Source organism: Monodon monoceros, unplaced genomic scaffold (genome assembly GCF_005190385.1).
Source record: "Monodon monoceros isolate NGI ecotype Baffin Bay Population unplaced genomic scaffold, NGI_Narwhal_1 Super_Scaffold_14, whole genome shotgun sequence".
Classification (NCBI taxonomy): Eukaryota; Metazoa; Chordata; class Mammalia; order Artiodactyla; family Monodontidae; genus Monodon; species Monodon monoceros.
The window spans coordinates 29,998,875-30,022,944 of NW_021703770.1; the positions used below are offsets into that span (position 1 = coordinate 29,998,875).

The 24,070-nt window shown below is 44.3% G+C and overlaps 1 protein-coding gene across 1 annotated transcript; it reads right to left on the minus strand.

The window, feature by feature from the left end:
• Window positions 1–9,265: 9,265 nt before the first annotated feature.
• Window positions 9,266–12,275, minus strand: DCSTAMP (dendrocyte expressed seven transmembrane protein). Its single transcript, XM_029222515.1, has one exon. The coding sequence runs from the start codon at window positions 11,824–11,826 to the stop codon at window positions 10,624–10,626; it is 1,203 nt and encodes a 400-aa protein (XP_029078348.1). The 5' UTR covers window positions 11,827–12,275; the 3' UTR covers window positions 9,266–10,623.
• Between the last annotated feature and the right edge of the window lie 11,795 nt (window positions 12,276–24,070).

Consider the following 24,070-nt stretch of genomic DNA (forward strand, 5'->3'; position numbering starts at 1 on the left):
GGAACGAAACTGAGTCATTTGTTGAGATGTGGATGGATCTAGAGACTGCCATACAGAGTGAAGTAAGTCTGAAAGAGAAGAGCAAATATCGTATATTAACGCATGTATGTGGAACCTAGAAAAATGGTACAGGTGAACCGGTTTGCAGGGCAGAAGTTGAGACACAGATATAGAGAACAAACGTATGGACACCAAGGGGGGAAAGCCGCGGAGGAGTGGGGATGGTGGTGTGATGAATTGGGCGATTGGGATTCACATGTATACACTGATGTGTATAAAATTGATGACTAATAAGAACCTGCTGTATAAAAAAATAAAATTCAAAAAAAAGAAATAAGATATTTTAATTTCTTTCTCTCAGGTTAATTAAGACAAAAATATATGATGTGTGAAGATGTCAACATATCCCATATTATAATTAGGATTGATTGGGTTCTAAAGCAGCAGATATAGGATCTAAGAGGAAGGACAAGGTTTTACTTCCTGAGTAGAACAGTAAAAGAGATCTATTACTATGAAGGTGTTTAGAATTACTGTATCTTACTGTCAAAGAGAAACGTAACTGACAACAAATATGGAGTCAATGAGGACATCATAATGACGCTTATAACAAAATACAGCCACCAAGCTGAGATTCGTTAGGTGAGAAATAGTGACTTAGACCATAATGTGATACTCTTTTATAAGCCATTAACATTAGAGGTGAAAAGGAAGTTCTATTAAATTACCTGGGGCAATATCTTTCTTCCTCTACAAGATTAACAAAGCACACTTGACAATAGATGTCTCAAGAAATTTAACTAACCATTTGTTTAAATCTAACATGGGTAAGCTGCAATTAAAAAAGCATTTTATGCCCTACGTTAGATTGGCCCTAATGAGCAAGTCTAAATCTTGTTTTCAAGATGAAAATTGCCTTTTGTGACAGCACCTCTTTTCCAGTCTGTCCTTCCGATAGGGACAAGCGCTTCAGAATAAGGGCAAGCATGCCTAACAGATAGAGACAACAGGTCACTCTCCAGAAGTCTCGAGAACTGTTCAAAGTCACGGTCCATTAGAAACAACAGAGACTCTGCTACTTCAGAAAGGTAGTTTGGTTTCAAGGAAATTAAGACCCTTTTCCCAACCCCTCCAGTGCCCTTGTCATAGAGAGGAGGGGTAAACTGGGCATTCGTAATAGACGAGGGCAGAGAAACTGGCCATGATTCCCTAAAGGCACTGCCTGCCCGGTGCCCTTGGCACTTACCAAAAGCTACCACATACTGTTATTTTTTGTCTAAGCATCTGTCTGTCTTCCTGACTAGATTGGAAGCATCCCAAAGGCAGGGACCAAGGAGAGCTGTCTGGGTATCACCAACACCTTCTGTGTGCCCTGTTCAAATGTTTGCTGTAGATATTGGTGATATTTTTAGGCAAATAAGTAAGTTAGTTAATTAGTAGAATTTCGAAAGGCCGAAGGATCCAATTTTCTCTAAAACTTGAGCAGTTGATTTAAAAAAAATTTTTTTTATTGAAGTATAGTTGATGTATAATGTATTTCTGCTGCACAGCAAAGTGCCTCAGTTACACCTATATATACACATTCTGTTTTAAAATATTCCTTTCCTTTATGGTTCATCATAGGATATTGAATATACTTCTCTGGGCTATACAATAGGACCTTGTTGTTTATCCATTCTGTACATAATAGCTTACATCTGCCAACCCCAACCTCTCACTCCAACCTTCCCCCAACTCCCTCTCCCTTGGCAGCCACCAGTCTGTTCTCTACGTCCGTGAGTCTGTTTCTGTTTCATAGATAGGTAGGTTCACTTGTGTCATTTAGATTCCACATATAAGTGATATCAAATGGTATTTGTCTTTCTCTTTCTGACTTACTTCACTTAGTATGATAACCTCTAGTTGCATCCATGTTGCTGCAAATGGCATTATTTCATTCTTTTGTATGGCTGAGTAATATTCCATTGTATATATGTACCACACCTTTATCCATTCATCTGTTGATGGACATTTAGGTTGTTTCCATGTCTTGGCTATTGTAAATAGTGCTACTATGAACACAGGGGTGCATGTATCTTTTTGAATTATAGTTTTGTCTGGATATATGCCCGAGAGTAGGATTGCTGGATCATATGGTAATTCTATTTTTAGTTTTCTGAGGAACTTCCATACTATTTTCCATAGCAACTGCACCGACTTATATTCCCACCAACGGTGTAGGAGGGTTCCATTTTCTCCACACCCTCTCCAGCATTTGTTATCTGTAGACTTTTTAATGATGGCCATTCTGACCAGTGTGAGGTGGTACTTCATTGTAGTTTAGATTTGCATTTCTCTAATAATTAATGATGTTAAGCATCTTTTCATGTGTCTATTGGCTATCCGTATTTCTTCTTTGGAGAAATGTCTGTTTAGGTCTTCTGCCCATTTTTGGATTGGGTTGTTTGTTTTTTTGTTGTTGAGTTGTATGAGCTGTTTGTAAATCAAGCCCTTGTCATTTGCAAATATTTTCTCCCATTCTGTAGGTTGTGTTTTTGTTTTGTTTATGGGTTCCTTTGCTATACAAAAGCTTGTACGTTTGATTAGGTCCCATTTGTTTATTTTTGTTTTTATTTCTATTGCTTTGGGAGACTGACCTAAGAAAACATTGGTACAATTTATGTCAGAGAATGTTTTGCCTATGACCTCTTCTAGGAGTTTTATGGTGTCATATCTTATGTTTAAGTCTTTAAGCCATTTAGAGTTTATTTTTGTGTATGGTGAGAGTGTGCATTCTAACTTGAGCAGTTGATTCTTTGCCTAGTTAATGTGGGGCAGATCCCTTCTCTGTAGGTGGAATAAATGCAAAATGAGTAAAAAAAATCACATATTGTATTAGTTTATTAATATATAATTTTAATAAACACAGTTTTGTTTTCTTTAGAAAACACAGTAAAGCATAAAATCATCAGAATATTTAAATAAGCCAAAACTGGGGTTTCCCTGGTGGCGCAGTGGTTGAGAGTCTGCCTGCCGATGCAGGGGACACGGGTTCGTGCCCCGGTCTGGGAAGATCCCACGTGCCGCAGAGCGGCTGGGCCTGTGAGCCATGGCTGCTGGGCCTGCGTGTCCGGAGCCTGTGCTCTGCAACAGGAGAGGCCACAACAGTGAGAGGCCCGTGTACCGCAAAAAAAAAAAATAATAATAAAATAAAAATAAAAGCCAAAACTTCAAATTCATCTTCACCTTCTCAGATCTTTTTTGGTTGAAAGTTATGCCAACTATATCAGTATCAGGGCTGTAGAACTGGTCCTATGTGCTGTTAACAGTTATTACAGGTAAAATTGTTCCATGGTTTAATAATTTGAGAAAATTTTGGGTGAAACAGGTTAAATGAGATTTCTTTATTATATGGTTTCTCAAAGTTTTAAAATTATGCCAGCATGCATTATGAATCTTCAAGGTTGGAAGGCAGATTGTGTGGATTTATTGACATCATATAACTCTTCTATGGAACAACTAAGGGATTAGTGGTCTGAGGAACACACTTTGGGAAATGCTGACTCAGATTTCTAATAGGCTTCTTCTGCTAGAGAAATTTCACCATTGAAGACCTGTGTTGAAAGACCTGCAATTCAGTACAACTTCCTGGAATGATGGTTCTCAGTGCTGGCCAACTATTAGAATCACCTGGGAGCTTTAAACATGCCAGTGCCCAGGCCCCAGCCCAGGCCAGCTAAGTCAGGGTCTTTGAGGGTGAGTTTTCCCATCTATAAAATAGAAATAATACTACCTACCTCACAGGATTGTCATGAAACATAAATGAGACCATATGTGTAAAATGCCTACTCTGGTGCCCAAAACAAAATATGGTCTTCGAAAAAATGTTTCATTCAGGGGAGAGTGTAAAATTTCAATTTTAAAATGTAGAAGATATTATTAAAATAGAAAATCACTATTTGGCTGGCCCAGTTTTGCATCCATGGATGCTAAAATTAGAGGGTAAATGTATGATGAGAAACAGGATGTTTGCATAGTCTGAAGGTATTTCCCACAATATACTTATTCGTTCCAAAAGGAAAGTAGTAACTTCAACAGTGGAAGAATCTTAACTAAGTGAAGAAAGGTAACCTCACCAGTAACGAGACATATTAACATCACATACCCCTGATCTCATGCATTAAGAGCATGCCAGCGCTTCTGTACTATTGTTGCCCAAAAATACATTACCTGGGTTTACTTATAAGGAAACATCAGACAAACCCAAAGCAAAGGACATTTTACAAAATAACTGGCAGCACTCCTCAGAAATGTCGAGGTCATGAAAGAAGAAGAAAGACAGACTGAGGAACTGTCCCTGACTGGACGAGACTAAGGAACCATGACAGCCAAATGCGATGCATGAGCCTGGATTGGATCAAGGACTAGTCCTTGGGACATTAGTGGGATATTAGTGGGACAATTGGTGAAAATCCAATGAGTTTTGTAGAGTATGCATTTTTCAGTGTTATTTACCTGGTTTTGACAATTGTGCTGTGGTAATGTAAGATGTTAATGTTCGGGGATGAGGGGTGATGGGTAAATGGAACGCTGTACTTAGTATTTTGCAACTTTTTTGTAAGGCTGAAACATTTTCAAAATGAAAAGTTAAAAAGTTGTTTTAAAATTTTAATGTTTCTTCATTTCTTCCCATTCTGGCACTTTAGAGGTAATAGAATCAGTATTTTTCCCTCTTAGGTATTTTGAATATAGGGGAAATAGGCCCCTGTACTGTAGAGTGTACATTGATTATAGTGAAAAAGAGGCCCAAGATGCACATTGTAGGAAGCCTCTCATATGATTTTAATAAATGTGTTCTCTAAATAAATGTGGCTAGAGGCTTTGGTAGAAGAGGAAAAACAAAAGAGATCCAGGAAAGTAGAGGATAGGAGCAGAGGAGGTGGTGAGAAGAAATCAGGAGCTGCTGGAGATGGGTTTTAGAAGGAGTTCTTGAATAAGGGGGCAGGGGGAGGACAGACAGTTGTGGGTAGGAAATAGCTATGAAGGATATTAAGAAGGGCAGAGAAGGGATAGAAGCATTTAAAGATATTTTGCTCGCATCATACATGTATGTCCTCCTTGATATTTGTTTGTGAGCCTGCAGTAGAGATTTTGATTTTTTCCAATTTTTTTCTGTTTTTTTCTTTGAATACTACTCTATGCTGAGACTCTCCTCGAAGGGCCTGGTTATAGTGCTGTTACACTGAGATACAGTCCAGATCGTGTGCCTTGTTTGCGAGACAGACAACACAACAATTTATCTGGTAGCCCTTTGGCCCTTCTGGAAAAAAGGAGTTTGGCCCTGCAACCTCAAACCGCTGAAGGACCATGCAGTGTAGTTCTCTGTTGCTGGGCATGAGTAAGGGTCACGATCAGTAGACTTAAGGAGAATTGCTGGAACAGTGTGGCCGAGGAGCTGCATGGGGCCTCTCACAGGTTGTCTTCACTGGCAGTGTCCATTTGTTTCTTCCCAATCATTTTCAGGACTGGAAGCCAGAAATGAATCTGAAAAGACACGAAGCTGGATGAATGAGCATTAGAGTCATTTCAAATGCCACTGACACAAACTTTTCACAAGACTTTGAAATGGCCGGGAAAGCTTATCCTTAGGGATTATTTTGGTCTTTCATTGTCCATGAACTATTTTCCAGTTCTGTAAGCTGTAGATAGCTGATGGCAACAATGCAAATGATTCTTGTCCATGCACATGCAAGTGAATTTCACCCTGCAGAGTACAATTGACCCTCCCATCCTCCCTTGTGGAAGAAGCCAGTTTTGCATCTATTAAACAAATTCATTTTGGTATTCAAGATGGCCTGTATGTATGTGTGATTTAAATTGTTCTTTGAATTGGTTGGAGTTTCTTACTGTTCCGTCTTTAATACGTTGAATGAAATCTTTGACAAGTGTTCATTTTATATGTGTATGAAAGTCATTATGTTATCATATATATGTATAAATATATACATATATATACATATCATCATATATATATATTTTTTTTTTTTTGCGGTACGCGGGCCTCTCACTGTCGTGGCCTCTCCCGTTGCAGAGCACAGGCAACGGACGCGCAGGCTCAGCGGCCATGGCTCACGGGCCCAGCTGCTCCGCGGCATGTGGGATCTTCCCGGACCGGGGCATGAACCCGTGTCTCCTGCATCGGCAGGCGGACTCTCAACCACTGCGCCACCAGGGAAGCCCTCATCATATATATTTTGTAATGCTGGAGAATGAGCAAATTCTTTGGAGTTTACCAAGCTGTAGTAGATACTTCCCTTCTGTTATTTATTTATCCCGGTAAAGTAACTCTGACTGGGTATTGTTCTTTAACAGCCATTAGAGAGGGCCTTCCCGGTAACTCTTCTACAATATGACTGAATGTACTCACTGGAAATCAGTGTTTTGAAGGCTATCTGGTAGAATCCTCTGGACCGGCATTGCTGCAGAGTCTTCTGGACTTAGCCATGTACATCTGTTCCCCGTCACTGTTCACCTACCCCCACCTCCGCCCCGAAAGTGTCCTATCTGTTGCCGGGGATATAAGCCCTAATGTAAAGTTGAAGAGTGCTTTGAAATTCCATTTGCCCTTCAAAATCAAAATTTCCCTAATTACAGGTTATAACCCTATTTTGGCTTTACCTTTGTAAAGTACAGACTCAGTTTCCTTTTTACTTCTCCCACTGGCTGCTTTGATCTTTTCTTCAGTAGCTTTGCATGTAGGTATTGGATGCGCTCCCTCTGCACACTTGGGTAGAAGGATGCTGACACCAGGATTTTAAGTTGCATCAGGATGGAGGACAGCAGTCCTAGCATCACTAGTATCACAAGAATAAAACTGAGAGGAATCCAGGTCTCAGACAGAAGTAGCTTTGGTTTAGGGAGGCAACTGGGTTCAAACAGAGATATATTAAATGAAGAATCATGGATGATGTCTTGAGCTTCTTGTTTCTAAAACGAAAGAATAAAATCATCAAGATCCATGCCATTTTCATACTCTGTCCTTGTCTTTCTCAATACTGCCCCGTAGCACATAACATTTATCTTAAAATATGCAGGGAGCTTTGGCTGAAGGGGCTATCCCAGCTCCTTTTATGTGCTATGACTGGAATAAAGGAGAAGAGATGAATTTTAGTTGTAGCCATTGCAGAGTTTTCCAGAGTGGGATTGTGGAAATATAGATTTCCTTGAGAGAAGGATATCAGATAAGTTTGTTTGCTCTGTCCTTTCTTTAGAGAGTCACGATAGCCATGAGACTGTTGAGGGTGCTGAGAAGAAAGCAGAGAAATTTGCTTAAATTCAGCCAACGATTCTCCTATTAATTTTGACCGCCTGACTTATTTTTATGGAACACCCGTTTCTACACTTCAGAGCATGTGGGACTAACGAAAGATGGTTTTTGCTTAACTGGGGGAGAAGTTTTTTTTGTAGCAGAGCCCCTCAAGGCCCAGTCATAGCCTCTCCATCTCGACAAACACCTCGTCAGCAGACCACAAGGTCATAAAGATGTGGAGGCATTAAATTATGTTCTAAGTCATCCTTCTAGAGCTTGAGGTGGCGGGGGAGGGGTGGTGGGGGGGTGGAATTATTCTTGATGCAAGAACACAAAGAAGAGTATATTTACTCAAAGTGTCTCTAAAATCCTATTTATAGAGGTCTCAAAATAGGACATTTTCACATCTCTCTTAGATGATAGGAGGGGTGCATTCCTCCCCGCTTGAAGGCAAGAGAATAAGCCAGTTGCCCTCAACAAACTGACCCAGAGGGCAGATGACATTGAGCCACCCAGTCAAGCCACCAGCAGGAGACGTGTGTGCTGATTCAGCTCTTACTTTTCCCTGACCTGAGAAAGCCACATAGTCTCTTGGTGGATTTGTTTTCCAATTTGGTAAAACAGGAATTAATGGACCAGATCCTGCCCATGAATAAACTACTCCCAGTGTAAATTAAGCACCTTGGGGATGGAGCATTAACGTTACAGACTGGAGTACTTAGTAAGTTATTATCACTCCAACACCCTAGAGCCCTGGGGCGCAGAGGAGGAAAATGACTTCTTAAAAGAACCCAATCACACCCAGAGAACACCACGCACCTTCGATTTACCCCAATACCTGTGAAAAATCTGGAAACCCCAAAACCTGGGACTTCTACACAAATGTCAAGTCAGATCTGCAATTTCCCCAGCACTGTGGCTAAGCAGTAGAAAGCATTTGTGTTGCCTCTCCTTTTCTCTTACTAAAAAGACAGTTCACCTACGATTAAATAGAGAGATTTCAGTCCCCAGAGCAGAGGCATGCATTCTTTTCAATACTGTTGAAGAAACAAGCACATCGATTGAGTAAGTGATGAGAAATCCTGCAATAAGAAAGCAGCGGGTGTCCGGTCTGGGAAGAAGTTATTTAGTCTAGGAATCTAACCGGGGATTTTGCAGCTGGGAGCCAGGGCTTCAGAAAGGTTGTCAACACTCTTGTATGGGCTTGGTGGAGGGTAACAAACTCTCAAAATACCGAGCAATGTACTAAATGGTACCCCAATGTTTTAAAATGTGTTTGCCTCTCTCAAGTAAACAATTTGCCAAGATGGTATTGAGTAATGGATGGAAGATTCACTCTGGTATCAGACAGTCCTGAAAAGTTAATGCAGACCAATGCTGGGCACATAGTAGGTGCTCAATAAGTAGAGACTGTAGCTTTTTAAATTTATTTATTTATTTTTTTGCGGTACACAGGCCTCTCACTGTTGTGGCCTCTCCCGTTGCGGAGCACAGGCTCTGGACGCGCAGGCTCAGCGGCCATGGCTCACGGGCCCAGCCGCTCTGCGGCAGGCGGACTCTCAACCACTGCGCCACCAGGGAAGCCCGACTGTAGCTATTTTTACTTACAGCGTCCACCTATCCAGCCAGGTCTATTCACGTCATTTCCCACTTTTCTTCTTTATTTAAAATTGTATAAAAGTGGGAGAGGGGCTTCCCTGGTGGCGCAGTGGTTGAGAGTCTGCCTGCTAATGCAGGGGACACGGGTTCGAGCCCTGGTCTGGGAGGATCCCACATGCCACGGAGCAACTGGGCCTGTGAGCCACAACTACTGAGCCTGCGCGTCTGGAGCCTGTGCTCCGCAACAAGAAAGGCCGCGATCGTGAGAGGCCCACGCACCGCGATGAAGAGTGGCCCCCACTTGCCGCAACCAGAGAAAGCCCTCGCACAGAAACGAAGACCCAACACAGCATAAATAAATTAATAAAACTCCTATCCCAACATCTTCTAAAAAAAAAAAAAAAGTTTAAAACAAAAAAAAGTGGGAGAAACCTTGAGCCAATGTTTCTTTTCTTGCTTGACTTCTCCTTTGCAAATCTGCTGCAATGGAGAGACCAGGAACCTCCAAGGTCATCGTGGGATAAGGGCAGGGCACTGCCAGTTACGTGGAAGCCAGCTGCTGGTGGCACAGCCTCCCAGGCTCGGCAGGAGAGAGTTTGAGACAAGCTCCCACAGCAGTCTTGTGCTCGCATCTGTTCTGCGCCCACCACCCTGCTGTCATTGTGAGTGTACGTGGTGGCCTCCCCCGCCAGGACGTGAGCCCTTCGATGGCAGCCATCACGGTCTAGACAACTTTGCATCCCCAGGACCCAGCAAGACCCCAAAATGTATTTGCCAGGACATTGTCATTGGAAAGCTTCTGGGCCTTTTTTGGAAGGCAGACTTGCTTTTCTCCCCCCGTCTATCTAAAACAGCGAGAATTCACAAAACAGGCATGGGTTTTGGCTCAGAGAGAAATAGATGAGAGAGGAGCAAAAAGATGAAGGAGAGGGAAGAACTGAGAGGGGAAGATCAAAAAAGGGACTAAGGAGGGGGATGGACTATGGGGGAGAGGAGGAGAGAAGCCCTTCTACTAGCCGCCGCCCCGGATCAAGCCTGGCTGAAAACCTTGTTTGGCTTTCATTTGAAACACTGCTTCCATTATCCACTCTGCTCCAGATATGTAGAGCAACAGGGTTCTTGTAATTAACTGAAGACTTCAGAGGAAACAGAGGGCTCAGAGTAATCAACTCCGAGAAGCAGCCCAGGATTAGGCGGGGCAGGGGCCAGACAGTGCCTGCTGAGCCAGGAGAAAAGGGGAGGGAGAGTGTGGATGCAGCAGGAGGAAATGGGCTTTCAAAGGAGGGTTTCCAGGTCCCTTTCTGCCCTCCCCCTCTGAGATTTCCCCAGCAGAGGCACAATCTATTGTAGCTCGATAAAGAGGAGGGAAAATCAGACATATGGAAACAGTAGATGGCGTGTTCACCAGCCCAGGCTAGTGCACGCCACCCAGCATGCATGACATTCACAACACGCACACGCACACGTGCACATGTACACACAACTACACACACTACGTGTGCACGTTCCACGTAACGCAGAATGCTAGGTTTAAAAACAAATAAGACAAGTATCTGACAGTATCCAGATCCTCTGAAATGTCTACATACTCATCAATTTCCACAGGGAAAAATGGAAAAGAGAAAAGATAGGATGAACAAAAAGCATGGTCTCCTCTGTTGTGGTACGGCTGCCACAGGAAACTAATACAGTGATCAAAAATGTTCAGAATGTTCTCATACTCTAACATTGGGGTTTCAACTCAATCTAACCAGCATTCTGGGTGTTCTTCCTACACGCCAGGCTCCGTGCCAGGCACTGAGATTCCAGAGGGGAATAAGACACTGCCCTGCCTTGGGAAGTTCACGATCTTTTGCAAACACACAGCAAACAGCTGGGATACACAGTGAGATGGGCCTGTGAGCACCTACCTCTCTGTGCAGCTTCAAGTGAACCTCAAGCCCTGGCAAGCTTTGGAAATGTTTGCTGATGGAGAAAATGAGCCAATATAGCAGATAATCTATGGCTGCAAACAACACCCAGATGTAGAGATGGGTAAGTACCGGGAGGAAAAACAGCCCCAGGTTTTTCCTGTCTTTAGGAGTCAGCCAGAAAGATGGGATGACGACATACTTCTTCCTTTCCTGCTTATTCAGTGGGAGGACACAGGGCCTCTGTTCATGCCTCTCCCTCTCGTCAAACTGAACAAATTGTCTGGTGATGTAGATGTTCTCAAACTTCCGACGACAGGAGCCCAAAAATCTCCTCATGAAGAGGCCAGTGCCAAGTAGCACCAGCAGAAGGCCCGTGAGGGCAACTAGCTGTCGCCCCAGGGAAGACAACACCTCTGTCGCTGTCACCACCTGGCACAACACACGCAGGGCTTTGTACGTAGTGTCATTGAGCTGTGCCTCCAGGGCTTGGCTGGGACTAAAAAGAGAGACCTCCAGGGTTTGGTTCCAAGAAACAAGGTCATCAAATAGACTTAGGTGAGTGGCAAGGCCGTATATCCACTGAATTGCTTCAATATATTTTTTCAAAAGTGGAAAATGGATGGAAAAGCTCTTTGCCCTTAGGTTGCAAGTCATACTGTCCAGGAGACCTTTAAAGTTGTGAAAAATATTTTCCACGTGTCCAAAGATGACTATCCCTGTGCCAGCGGTGATCAAAGCGTTCCTGCCTTCACGCAGGCCACACGAGAGGAAGAAGAGCAGAATGAAGCACCGTGCGTGCTTGGAGCAGCACAGGAGCGCACACGTGACCATCCAGGAGGTGGTGAAGACTATGAATGAGGACAGAAACCAGTAGAAGGCCCCAGAGAGGAGGCCAACAGAAATGAAAGCAACAAAACAACAAGTGCCCAAATGTTGGGTGAAGTCCATCCATCCAAGGCTCCTTGGAGACACATACGTCCTCCAAAGACTGAGGAAGATATTGGTGCCTGAGGTCCAGACACCCATGCTCTTTCTGTCCCTGGAAATGAAAGAGAAACAGGGTCAGATGTTGCTTTCAAATGTCCTCTTTGTAAAGGGCACGATGATAGATTGATTGCAAAAAATGGCTGTAATTTTTTACTCTTCTCAGTCTCTACACTATTACTAAACCAAACTTGGGCCCGCTCGCTGCCAATCCACTGACACTGGATTGTGGTGAAGGGAAGTGCAGAGTTTATTGCAAGGTGCCCAGTGCAGGACCAAGCAAGGAGAACGGGCAGCTTGTGTTCAAAAGACCTGAACTTGATATAAACGAGTTTATTTACAAAACAGAAGTAGATTCACAGACATAGAAAACAAACTTACGGTTACCAGAGGGGATAACGGGATGGGGAGGTGCGGGAGAGCTAAATTAAAACTTTGGGATTAACTGCTATATATAAAATAGGTAAACAACAAGGACCTACTGTACAGCACAGGGAACTATATTCAGTGTCTTGTAATAACCTATAATGGAAAAGAATCTGAAAAAGAATATATATACAAATGTTTATGCATAACTGAATCACTTTGCTGTACACCTGAAGCTAACACAACACTGTAAATTAACTATACTTCAATAAAAAAAAACACGGTTTAAAAAAAAGAGACCTGGGCTTCCCTGGTGGCGTAGTGGTTGAGAGTCCGCCTGCCGATGCAGGTGACATGGGTTCGTGCCCCGATCCGGGAAGATCCCACATGCCACGGAGCGGCTGGGCCCGTGAGCCATGGCCGCTGAGCCTGCGTGTCTGGAGCCTGTGCTCCGCAACGGGAGAGGCCACAACAGTGAGAGGCCCGCGTACAGCAAAAAAAAAAAAAAAAAGACTTGAACTCTGCAGTGGCTTTCGGGGAAGGGTTGTTAAAGGCAGGGTGAGGGAGAGGGTTGCAGAGTGCCTGATCAGCTTGGTACATCCTTCTAACTGTGGGTGGTGAGGTACCAGCGTGATGTTTCGGGAATGAACATCATCAACCTCTGCTTCCAACCCCTCTGGGGTCCACATGCTTATCGTCACGTGCAGTTAACTTCCTCCACCTGGCGGGGGGTTTTAATGTCTGCAAAACACCTCAAGGATATGGTTCAGGTTATTATCTACAGCCTTGAGGAGGCACTAAAAGTCCTTGACTTTGTGTTATGGCTAAACTCTTATTATTTTGTCTTACTTGACTGTTTTCCTTTGTTTCTGCATTTTCTCACTTTTCTCATTAAATTTTTTCTTTGGACTTGGGGGGAGGCCTACGAGGCTAAAGCTTTTCTACAAACAAGAGGTGGGGGACACAGTGTCTGTCCCTGGGGAGGCCCTGCAGGGTCCTGCTCAGTTTCTACACCTCCTTGCAAAGTGACGTTACAGCTTCTCCCATCAAGAAGTGAGAGAGGGCTTCCCTGGTGCTGCAGTGGTTGAGAGTCCGCCTGCCAATGCAGGGGACACGGGTTTGTGCCCCGGTCCGGGAGGATCCCATGTGCCGCGGAGCGGCTGGGCCCGTGAGCCATGGCCACTGAGCCTGCATGTACAGAGCCTGTGCTCCGCAACAGGAGAAGCCACAATGGTGAGAGGCCCACGTACCGCAAAAAAAAAAAAAAAAAGAAGAAGAAGAAGAAGTGAGAGAAATAGAATCACGTGGTGGGGTTTATTTCTCCAGCCCTTGAATTTGGGATGGCCTTGTGACACCATCGGCCAATGGAATGTGGCAGAAGTAATAGTATGCCTATCCCGAGTCTATGATTCCCTCCTGCCTCTCTTGGAACCCTACTACTAACTTGTTGACAAGTCCAGGTATTTTAGCTTCTATTGCTGCTGTAGCAAATTTCCACAGACTTAGTGGCTTATAGAAACACATATTTATTCTCTCACAATTCTAGAGGTCAGAAGTCTAAAACTGGTCCAGAGGGCTGCAGAGGGCTGGAGGTTCTAGGGGAAAATCCATTTACTTGCCTTTTCCAGCTTCTAAAGGCCACCTCTATTCCTTAGCTTGTGGACTCTCCTCCGTCTCAAAGAGAGCAATATTGCATCTTCTTTTCTTTCTGACCTCTGCTTCCATCCTTATATCTTCTCTCATGACTCTGATCCTCCTGCCTCCCTCTTCAAAGGACCCCTGTGACTATACTGGGGCCACCCAAGGAATCCAGGATAATCTCTCCATCTCAAGGTCCTTAACTCAAGCACATATATAGAGTTCCTTTTACCATGAAAGGTAACATAGTCATAGGTTCTCGGCATTAGGACATGGACATCTTTGGTTGGGGCTAGGGGGGGTGGGGTCATTCATCCTGTCATACCAGGTTGGGCTGCTGAATGACAAGAGGAACATGACCAGTCTATTCCATCAACTCAGCCAATAGCTAGTCAGCTGCCATATATGTGAAATAGGGCATCCTAGACCAGCCAGTCCCCAGCCACCAGCTGATCACAGATACTTGAGCAATAAGAAATGCTTATTCACTTTGAGCCCCTGAATTGTGTGCTGCTTTTGTGTGCTGCTTTTTTGCACAGTGATTGTTCGCTGATAAAAGCAGCAGTCCTGTGCCATGGGTCTTATTAACTGAAACAGACCTTAGGTTGATGGACAGGCTGAAATTTCAACGAACTGCATTATGTAATATCACTTTCTGACAGTCATCTATTTTCTTGTGCTCTAAGTTTACAGACAAGAAAGCAAACCAAAGGCATCCAAACTTAAACGTGGCATTGGACTGAGGCCATTGTATTCAGCTCTGTAACCATTGTGCCTTCCCTCCCTCGTTCCTAACCTCTGAGTGCAGTTCTCTCCTGAGAATCTTACAAGGAAAATGAGAATAATCTGTCACCGAGTTAATCATCTTTTCTTTTTTCCCAGATCTAAAATGAAGGTGCTGTGGGGCTGCTACTGCCCTGTCAGTCATACAGATTTAGGTGTGTGATGCAGTCAGAGAGCCTTGGGTTCATCTGGGATGATACAAAATAAATTTGAGCTATCTTAATTGACATGAAAATATCTAATGAGCATTATACCTGATGTATGGAATTTTAACGAAGACAATTGATCAGTTTTTAAACACTCTCAAATAAATCCCTTCTCACATCAAATATTTTGGGGCTGGATTTATGGAGTAGCTTAATACCGTTTGAGCCAGTGAATTACACTGGTAATGTGAGAAAGGTATCCAGTCACTGGCGGGAGGGCATGAACTGAGCAACCTGAAGGGAAGAAATGGCTCTCTTTTCGGGTTCGGGCAGAATGGGGTTAATGTAGGACAGAAATGAGATGGGGAAATAGGCAGGTTAGGAACAAACCTGTGGAAATGTCTTCAGCAATAATATAGAGGGCTTGCAGCTGCTGCACGTAATCTGAATGGGAAAGTTCAGTGCAGAGAAGAGATACGGGGAGACGTCGTGTTGAAGAAGGGTCATTACCATGTGGGACTGGCCTTATAGAAGATTCAAGATCCTCCCTAAGAAGGTGGTTTTACTCCATCCGGAGGAAAGGAAACTGGAAGAAATGGACATTAGAATGGGGACCAGCAAAAGAACAGAGTTCTTTTTTCCTGCAAGCTTGCTTCCTTTCAGAACTGGAGGTTGATTTGGAGGTTGGCAGTACTCCTGTGCACCAGCTCCACTCCTGTGCCTCTCTGAGCCCCAGGAATCACTGACAGCCCCTGTGCTCCTGAACTGTCCCCAGCCTTGCCAGTGCGAGTCAGCCCTGCTTCCTTGCCTGGGTCGGAGGACTTGATCAGTCAGCAGAGAGCAGGCGGACACCGGGCAGGACAGCCAGCACCACAGCAAATTGGGAGGTGCTGCCTCTCCTGCTAGGTGTGTCCCCATTTGCTTTCTTCGGTGTGGCTTTGGATTTGACCCCAAACCATTATCTGAGTAATTGGTACACTAATAGTTAATAATTGTCTATTATGTCCTAGGAGCTCTTTATATATAGCATCTCTCTGCATCCTCCCTAAAGCCTCTGGAGGTTGCTTTTCACACAGTGGACACTGGGGCTCAGGGTGCTTGCTGAAATGTGTCAGCGATCACATGGAGAGTAGGTGGCATAGCAGAATTCAGACCGGGTCTCCCTGCCCCCTGAGCCGTGCCCAGATTCCACGGCTCTGCGTCATGTGACAGGATGCTCAGCCCACTGTGTCTGTTGGAAACACATCACACTTTCTGCCAGTGACGGTTTAAGAGCTGATTTGTATATCACAAACCCATTTCTATCTGCTCATTTCTTTTTGCATCAAAATAGTTTACCCTGTAAGAAGGTTTCTCAAATCAGCAGATTTTTCTCTACAGCAAATCAAAAATCCCAGCTGTCTTATTTTTTTCTAATATCCTTTATGAGGTACCATGTTGCTTGATTTCTAAAAAATTAATAATGCATATTTTAGATTCATTTTTCCCTCCTTTTGCCTTCATCCTTGTATAGTGTGTTCTTTATAAAGAGATTTCTCTGCAAGTGAGAAACAGATTTATGGATACATTAAAATGTTAGCCTTTGGCAATAAAATCTAATAACAATTAAATAAGATATATTACTGCAATTTTGTCTTGTAAGAGGCACATGTTTTCTTAACAAGTAAAAGATCTAATATTATTCCCCTTTGTTTTGGTGCTGAAAACAGCATGTCACCAAAAGACATCAAAACTTTCTGCAGCAAGAGGACCAAATGCCTTCTCTCCTATTTTATAGCTCAAGCCACAGAGGCGAGTTTGGACCACAAGCTCAGGGCTGGTGTTCCAGTCTGTTGAATGTGGCCTTGATTTCCTGTCGCTGTTGAATGTGGCCTTGATTTCTTCACCAATCTCTGTTCCTCATTTTCCCTACTTGAATGAAAGACCTGCCTGATCTCCTTCCTGGTGATGTTTAAGGAGGGAAGCTTTGGCAAGCACGTTAAGATTCCCTGGAGATAAGGTGCCTAGGAAATGCAACCCATTTCTTCTTGTTTCTTTGCTGCCACAGCAAATTGAGAATGTCCCTTCTCTGAAGCTCTTTAGGCAAGCCTTCAATGTCCCAACGATGAGAGGCTCAGAGGCAGGAGGTGGATTGCACCGCCTTCCCAGCACTGATGTTTGACGCGTTGCCTTTAGATGTCTGTTGATTTCTGTCCTCTTGCTCCTGCAGAGGTGCAGTCATTCTGCTGAACTTTCTTTCTTCAGATGGCCCCAGTTCTTTCCTTTTAGAAAAATCAGGGAATCAGGATTTGGATAAGCTGGTTACTTATTCCTTTCTCAAAGACTTTTTCAGGCAGATACCCAGATTCTTAAATTTTACTTTTAGAGCTGGAAGAAATATTATAGGTCAGAGCTTCTTAAACTTGAGTATGTTATCACTGGGGGAGTCTTGTCAAAATGCAGATTTTGGTTTCAAAGGTCTAGACTGGCCCCTGAGAGTTTGCGTTCCTAACAAGTCCCAGGTGGTACTGAGGCTGCTCGTCTGAGAACCAGGCACTGCGTAGCAATCTCTAGAATTCAGGACTGTCTGATAGCACTTTCAGCGGTGATGGAAACGTTCTGTATCTGTGCTCTCTAACATGGTCAGCACTAGCCTGATGTGACAACTGAGCACTTAGGGCTGGTGCAACTGAGGAGTTGAATTTTTAACTTTATTTAGTTTTAATTAATTTAAATTTAAACAGTCACATGTGGCTGGTGTCTGTCTACTGAACAGCACGGTTCTAGATGAGCAACACCTGGCCTGCTGGTTTCCGCAGATGAGGAAACGAAAATCCAAGGAGGCTGCTGGGCTGGCCGAGGCTGTCCTGGACTAGAGGCAGAAGTGGGAGGGAGACCCCAGTTTTCTCCCACAATGTGACACATTTCCCATCACATCAACATCTCATTTCTGACTTTTCATGAAACCTGTTTTAAAATTCCTACCAGAGTTCCTAAGCAACGGAGTTAAAATTTCCCACATACCAAATTTGCCTTCAGGCATCATAAAATAAATAATTAGAAAAGTGGACAAGCAAAATAGTAATAATAATAGATAATAGTTACCAAGTTGATACCAAGCGTCTGGCCACTGTTAACGGCATCCAAAATACATTATTCCTAATTTTCACAGTAGCTCTGTATGATTATATAGATATATTTTAGATGAGGAAACTGAGGCTCAGAGAGGTTCAATAACTTGCCCAAAGTCACACAGCGAGTAAGTAGAAGAGCCAGGATTCTAACCCGTGTTTACGTGGCACTGAGGGTTCAGGATAGGCAAGCTTCTCAGACTCTCTTTACCATGATCCTCAAAGAGTAGCTTCTAAATTTGGTTGAAATGTATTCCCAGGATCCCAATCATGCGTGAATCCTGAAATGCCATTCAACACTGTAGGTGTAAACTCTCCTTGCGTTGTCATGTGCATGGGGCGTCCTCCACCTCCTCTGTCAGCACAGCCTAACTGAACCCTCCAGAGCTGACTATAGATCTCCATCGGGTGTCAGGCCCATCCTGGTCTGAGGTCTAGGCTGCGGGGCATTCGTTCTCAACTGAACTGTCTCTCCCAGCGTCAGGGGATGAGAGCAGCATTCAGTGTTGGTCCCCACCTTCTCTGCTGAGCTGGGGGTTAGGGTCAGGGCTTTCCCTTTGCTGGTAAATTAGGGCAGTGTGGGCAGCACTGAGCCTTTACACGCCTGCAGGGGTCAGACAGGCACTGTAAAGAGTGAAGAAAATCAGGAGATACAGAGACTTCCTGGGGGGCAGGGATGTGGGCAGTGGGTCCTGGGGGGCTGGGAGCCCATGTCCCAGCTGAAGTTGCAGGAGCAGTAGCTCCAGCCCAGCAGATTTTCTTCGAGGCTGTACACAGACCCAGTGTTGCCAGATTTTCTGATTTTTTTTTTTAAGAAAAGCCAGAAATCTAATTTTCTTTGGGTAGCATCTCCTGATTAAAAAAAAAAAAAAAAAAGCTTGGCTCAAATTATTTTTAAATAGTCTGACACTGATTTTGGCTACTGGTTGTCAGTTTGCAACCCTTGGTGTTTGGGGAAATCCTCACGTGACTTCCCCCTCTTCTCCCTGCCCGGCCGTCCTCCTCTCCTTCTCCTTCTCCTTCTCCAGTCATCCGAGTTACCCTCTTTTTATTCCCTGGTACCTTTTAAAATCATGCTGTAGGCCAGATTCCAGTCTCATGCATAAAGGTTTTTCTCTATGCCTTGGGAATATTTTTTCCCCAAAGATCTCTAGCTCTATTTTATTCCCTTCTCTTGCTCTCCTGGATTGAGCCCTTCCCTCTCTCTCCATCGCTTCTTCCAGCAGCAGCTAAAAGGCTAACCTGATCGCTTTAACCTGCAGTTTCTCTTTACGGTGCCTCCATTATCAATAATGTTTATCTCAACATCAGTGTCTCCCCAGGACCATGTACCTGCTTTTATGCTTTTATCAACGGCAATATCCCAAGAATAATTACCACTCTTCTGCCTTTATCCCTAAACTCTAGTTCGTGCCACAACCCGGGGCCAGGAAACCACAGCTGCAGTTCACAGGAGAATATCACCAAAGACCCAAATCTCTTTCACGGGATGAAAGGAATGTTTGTGTGGCTGGGTGGGAGGGAACAAGTTAAGGAACGGGGGCAGTGATGAGAAGCTCCTGGTCCAAGTCCGGAGCCAGGCAGAACTGTGCGGTCTGTGTATCCAGCCTGAGCCCACACATCTGCTTTCACGCAGAGCTGAGCTGTTGCCATGGGAAACAGAAGCGGCCAGGCTTCTCCATCAACCTGCGCACACCAGCAAATGCCGGCTGTGAGGTGCATACGCAGTGGATTTGATTGTTTTCCCCGGGGGGTATTAAACGTCAGTGGCAGCAGCAAAAGCCCTGGCACGGAGGACACAGGCTCCCAGCCCCCAGCCCCAGCCCCAGAGCCCTGTTCGCCCACTTTGTTGGGGAGTCAGGGCGATGAACATTCCTGTGTTGTCCTGTGATTCCTTTGAGCACAGATTAACTCTCAAGGTGCAAAGAACGCATCTTTGCTTCAGATACAAGGCCCAGTCAGCAGCTGTGACAATAATAACTAGAGCCTCCAAAGTGACCCACCCTGGGCGCCTTCAAGATTGAGGGGATATTGAAGAAGCACATCACCAGTGTCGCTCTGGCGCTGGCAGACAGAAACCCACAGGATCACAGCTTTTGCAATTGCAGGAGAAACCAGTGCAGCCTTCTTTGGGGAAGGACCCAGAGGACAAGGAACTCAATGCGGTCCTATTGCTCCCCTCCTTCCCCAAGTGGGTAGCACTCGCCTTGTCGGACATCCTGAGATTTCCAGTAAGTGAGACCAGCTCCTTCTGACCATGCTCCCCATGCAGAAGCCAATGGCTTATGCTCAACAAGCCCAGGTACAGTCTGCAGACACCCTGGGGAAAAATAAACCCGACTGCCGACATTCTATCTCCGCTCCTCCAACCAGCTCTGCTAGTCCCCTGTGGGAACCTAGTCTGAACATATCAGCCTCTCATTGACCTCAGGACTTGATGGGAATCTCATTTTAAAGGGAATTTGGAGAAAGGGCAGAGTGGGATAGAAAAAGACCACGGGGCAGGGAGACAGGAGACCTGTGGTCTGGCCTGAATGTGACCTTGGATAAGTCACTTCACCTCTGGGGACCACAGCTCCCTCGGGTCCTGCCAGCCCACAGTCTCTGAAATAAAGGCAAATGAGAGTGGCTGAGCCCACTCTGGGCACTGGCATTTTGCAGAAGCCCAGCACCCTTAAGGGGGACAAAAGGAGGACGGAGCGTTTCTTGTTCTTTTCTCTTTTTCTTTCTTTCTTTTTTTAAAACTCTTGCAAACTTATAAATTGGTCGGGAACGCAGTGTTCTCTGAGCCTGCCAAAGTAGCTCGAGCAGCGCCAAGAGGTGAAATGAATTCCTCATAATTTTGTTTTCATCGTTCTTGCCTTGGGAAAGCCAGTGAACGCCTTCCTCTCTGAAAGCAACCTTCACACAAGGAAGGAAAGATTAATGAAAGCTACTGGGTAAACAGAGGAGTGTCTACAGAACAATTCAGTCCAGCATGGCACTGTGTGTGAGGCCTGGCAGCCTTTCCGAGCCAGCCCTGCTCCTCTCTGTGACCCGAGGCTTGGCTAACAGATCAATTCTTCAAAAGCCAGGGATGGCCCACGTCCACACAGCTGTCCTGTTAAGAAGATGCTCAAGCTGCAGTCCTCCCTGAGATGAGGGATTCAGATCCCTCAGGCCAACGTTAACAAAAACTTTCTGATATTTCTGTACATAGGTAAACTGTCGGGGATAGAGGCAGAGGTGTAAAGTTTCCTCAAGTCTCAACTGTTTATTCCAATTTACTAATACTTAATTTTTTCTTATTAAAAAAAAGCAATTTCATAATCAAGATTATTCTGAAAGTTTACTTACAGGCTCCTCTCAGGTTCTTCTCTGAGTGCAAAAATGCCCTTCCCTAGGGCTCTGAGTCTTGATATAGAACAAGGAAAAAGGAACCAGAAGTGACAAGAGGGTCACATAGCCATGAATCAACCTCTTAAATTCCCCAGAGAAGTGACTAAGTCGTTTAATATTGACAAAGGGGATAACTGATGCAAAGAAACTACATGTTTCTTTCTAATATTTTTCTCAGAATAGATGTTGCAGAAATCAATCCTAGAAAATAATGAAATAGGGTATTTTCAAACGTCAGAGAGTGAGTTACGAAAACTTGGGTTGTCTCTTGCTCTCTTCCTCTTCTTCCTTCATTCATACTCCCCACCCCCATCCCTACCCCCAGAGGTGGGACCAAACGTTCACTCCCAACCTCAGCTGAAGAGACACGTGGCATGAAGGAGCCAACTCTGCCTTGATGACTCAAGAGAGGTGTAGTAATCTGTGTCACGCATCTCAATCTTTTTTTTTTTTTTGTAACATGTATTTATTTATTTGGCTGCGCTGGGTCTTTGTTGTGGCATGCGGAATCTTTAGTTGCAGCATGCAGGCTCTTAGTTGCGGCATACGGGAACCTAGTTCCCCAGCCAGGGATCAAACCCAGGCCCCCTGCATTGGGCGCATGGAGTCTTAACCACTGGACCACCAGGGAAGTCCCACGCATCTCAATCTTGCTGGGACCTTCCATCTTAGAAATTTAGCTTCAAGTCAAGAGGACCAGCTTGCGTGGTGGCAGGGAATTAGGAAAGCTCAAAACCCTTCCACAAAACTGCTCTTCACCTTTTGATTGGGACTGCAAGTGCTTTTATCTTAAAAATTCACACATTCCTGTAAATTGGTGCAGCCACTATGGAGAATAGTATGGAGGTTCCTTAAGAAACTAAAAATAGAGTTGCCACATGATCCTGCAATCCTACTCTTGGATAAATCTGGAGAAAAACATGGCCCGAAAGGATACTTGCACCCCAATATTCATCGCAGCACTATTTACAATAGACAAGACGTGGAGGCAACCTAAATTTCCATCAACAGATGAATGGATAAAGAAGATGTGGTACATATATACAATGGAATATTACACTGCCGTTAAAAAGAATGGAATAATGCCATTTGCAGCAACATGGATGGACCTAGAGATTGTCATACTGAGTGAAGTAAGTCAGACGGCAAAAGAGAAATATCATAATATATTGCTTATATGTGGAATTCTGAAAAAAATGACGCAAATGAACATATTTACAAAACAGAATCTGACTCACAGACTTAGAGAACGAACTAAAGATTACCAGGGGGGAGGGAAGGGGGAGGGATAGTTAGGGAGTTTGGGTTTGATATGTACACACTGCTATATTTAAAATGTATAACAAACAAGGACCTACTGTATAGCACAGGGAACTCTGCTCAATATTCTGTAACAACCTAATTGGGAAAAGAATTTGAAAAAGAATAGACACATGTATATGTATAACTGAATCACTTTGTTGTACATCTGAAACTAACACAATATTGTTAATCAACTATACTCCAGTAAAAATAAAAAGTTAAAAAAAAATTTCACACATTCTTGCCAAAATGCAAACATCCCTGAGAAGGGTCAGTGTAAAGAAAAATCTAAAACAAGTAACTGTATAGACGAGACACTGAAAACTCATGTCAAATGTGGTGAAGATACGCAAACATCTGATGTTTGGGAAACACAGCCATTCATTGATAAACAGTAAGGATCCAGCAAATTTTGTGAGCAAATTAACATTACAAAAAAAAATCAGCGAGCATCATTGGAGTGGGCTGGAGGGGAGTGAACGCAGGAACAGGGAGCCGAGTTAGGAGGTAGAACAGTGTGTTAGTCAGCGTTCTCCAGAAAAACAGAAGCAATAGGGTGTGTGTGTGGAGAGAGAGAGGTTTATTTTAAGGAACTGATTCACATGATTGATTGTAGAGGCAGCTCATCTAAAATCTGTGGGGTGGGCCGGCAGCTGGAGACCCAGGGAAGAGTTCATGTTGCAGCTGGAGTCCAAAGGTGGGTTGCAGGTGGAATTCCCTCTTCCTTGGAGGACCTCAGTCTTTTTTCTCTTAAGGCCTTCAACTGATTGGACAGGGCCCACCCACATTTGAGAGGATAATCTGCTTTCCTCAAAGTCTGCTGACTTAAATGTTCATCTCGTCTTAAACACATCTTCAGAGTAATGTCTAGATTCATGTTTGACCAAATGGGTTCTGTGGCCTAGCCAAACTGACACAGAAAATGAACTGTCACAACCAGATTGAGTACTAGAAAGGAAAGACAAAGCATAGGGTTTTGTTTGTTTTGCTTGTTTGTCTGTTTAGGCTGTGAAGGGCGAATGGACAGAATTTGGTAGCTGGGGGAGAAAGAGGAAAGCAATCAGTGCTGGTCAGAACTTTCCATCCTGCGAACAGGCAGGAACATGGGTCTGGCCTTAGGAGAGGACATGAGGTATAAAGGCGGAGAGCTGAGAATTAGCCAAACGTGTGCTTGCAGGGTAGCATCCAAGCATTTCTGCTGAATTGAGCTGCAAGCTGAAACTGTGAGATGGAATGGATTTTCAGAGGGAGCCAGTGTGGAAGCAGAAGACTGAGGATCTCTGTTTGTTGCGTACCGGGCTACAGGGTACCTTCCTGGCACTCAAAGGGCTGAGGCTGCTGCCGAGTCACTAAGCGCATAGAACACATTCAGGAAAAGCATTAGGAGCACGGCTTCCTCCACTGAGGGGGAGAGGTGAGTGGTGGTGGGAAGAGAGGTATTCCAGACAGAGGAAACAGCACCTGCAAACTCATGGAAACCAATAAGAGGGCTACAAAAATCTGGATGTGACTGAAGTATAAGGGGCTAGGGATAAGCGGTCACAAGTGATGCAGGCAAGCCTG

Bases quoted from the DNA above. Each gene is read 5' to 3' on its own strand.
- DCSTAMP (XM_029222515.1), bottom strand. From the start codon at position 11,826: ATGGGTGTCTGGACCTCAGGCACCAATATCTTCCTCAGTCTTTGGAGG.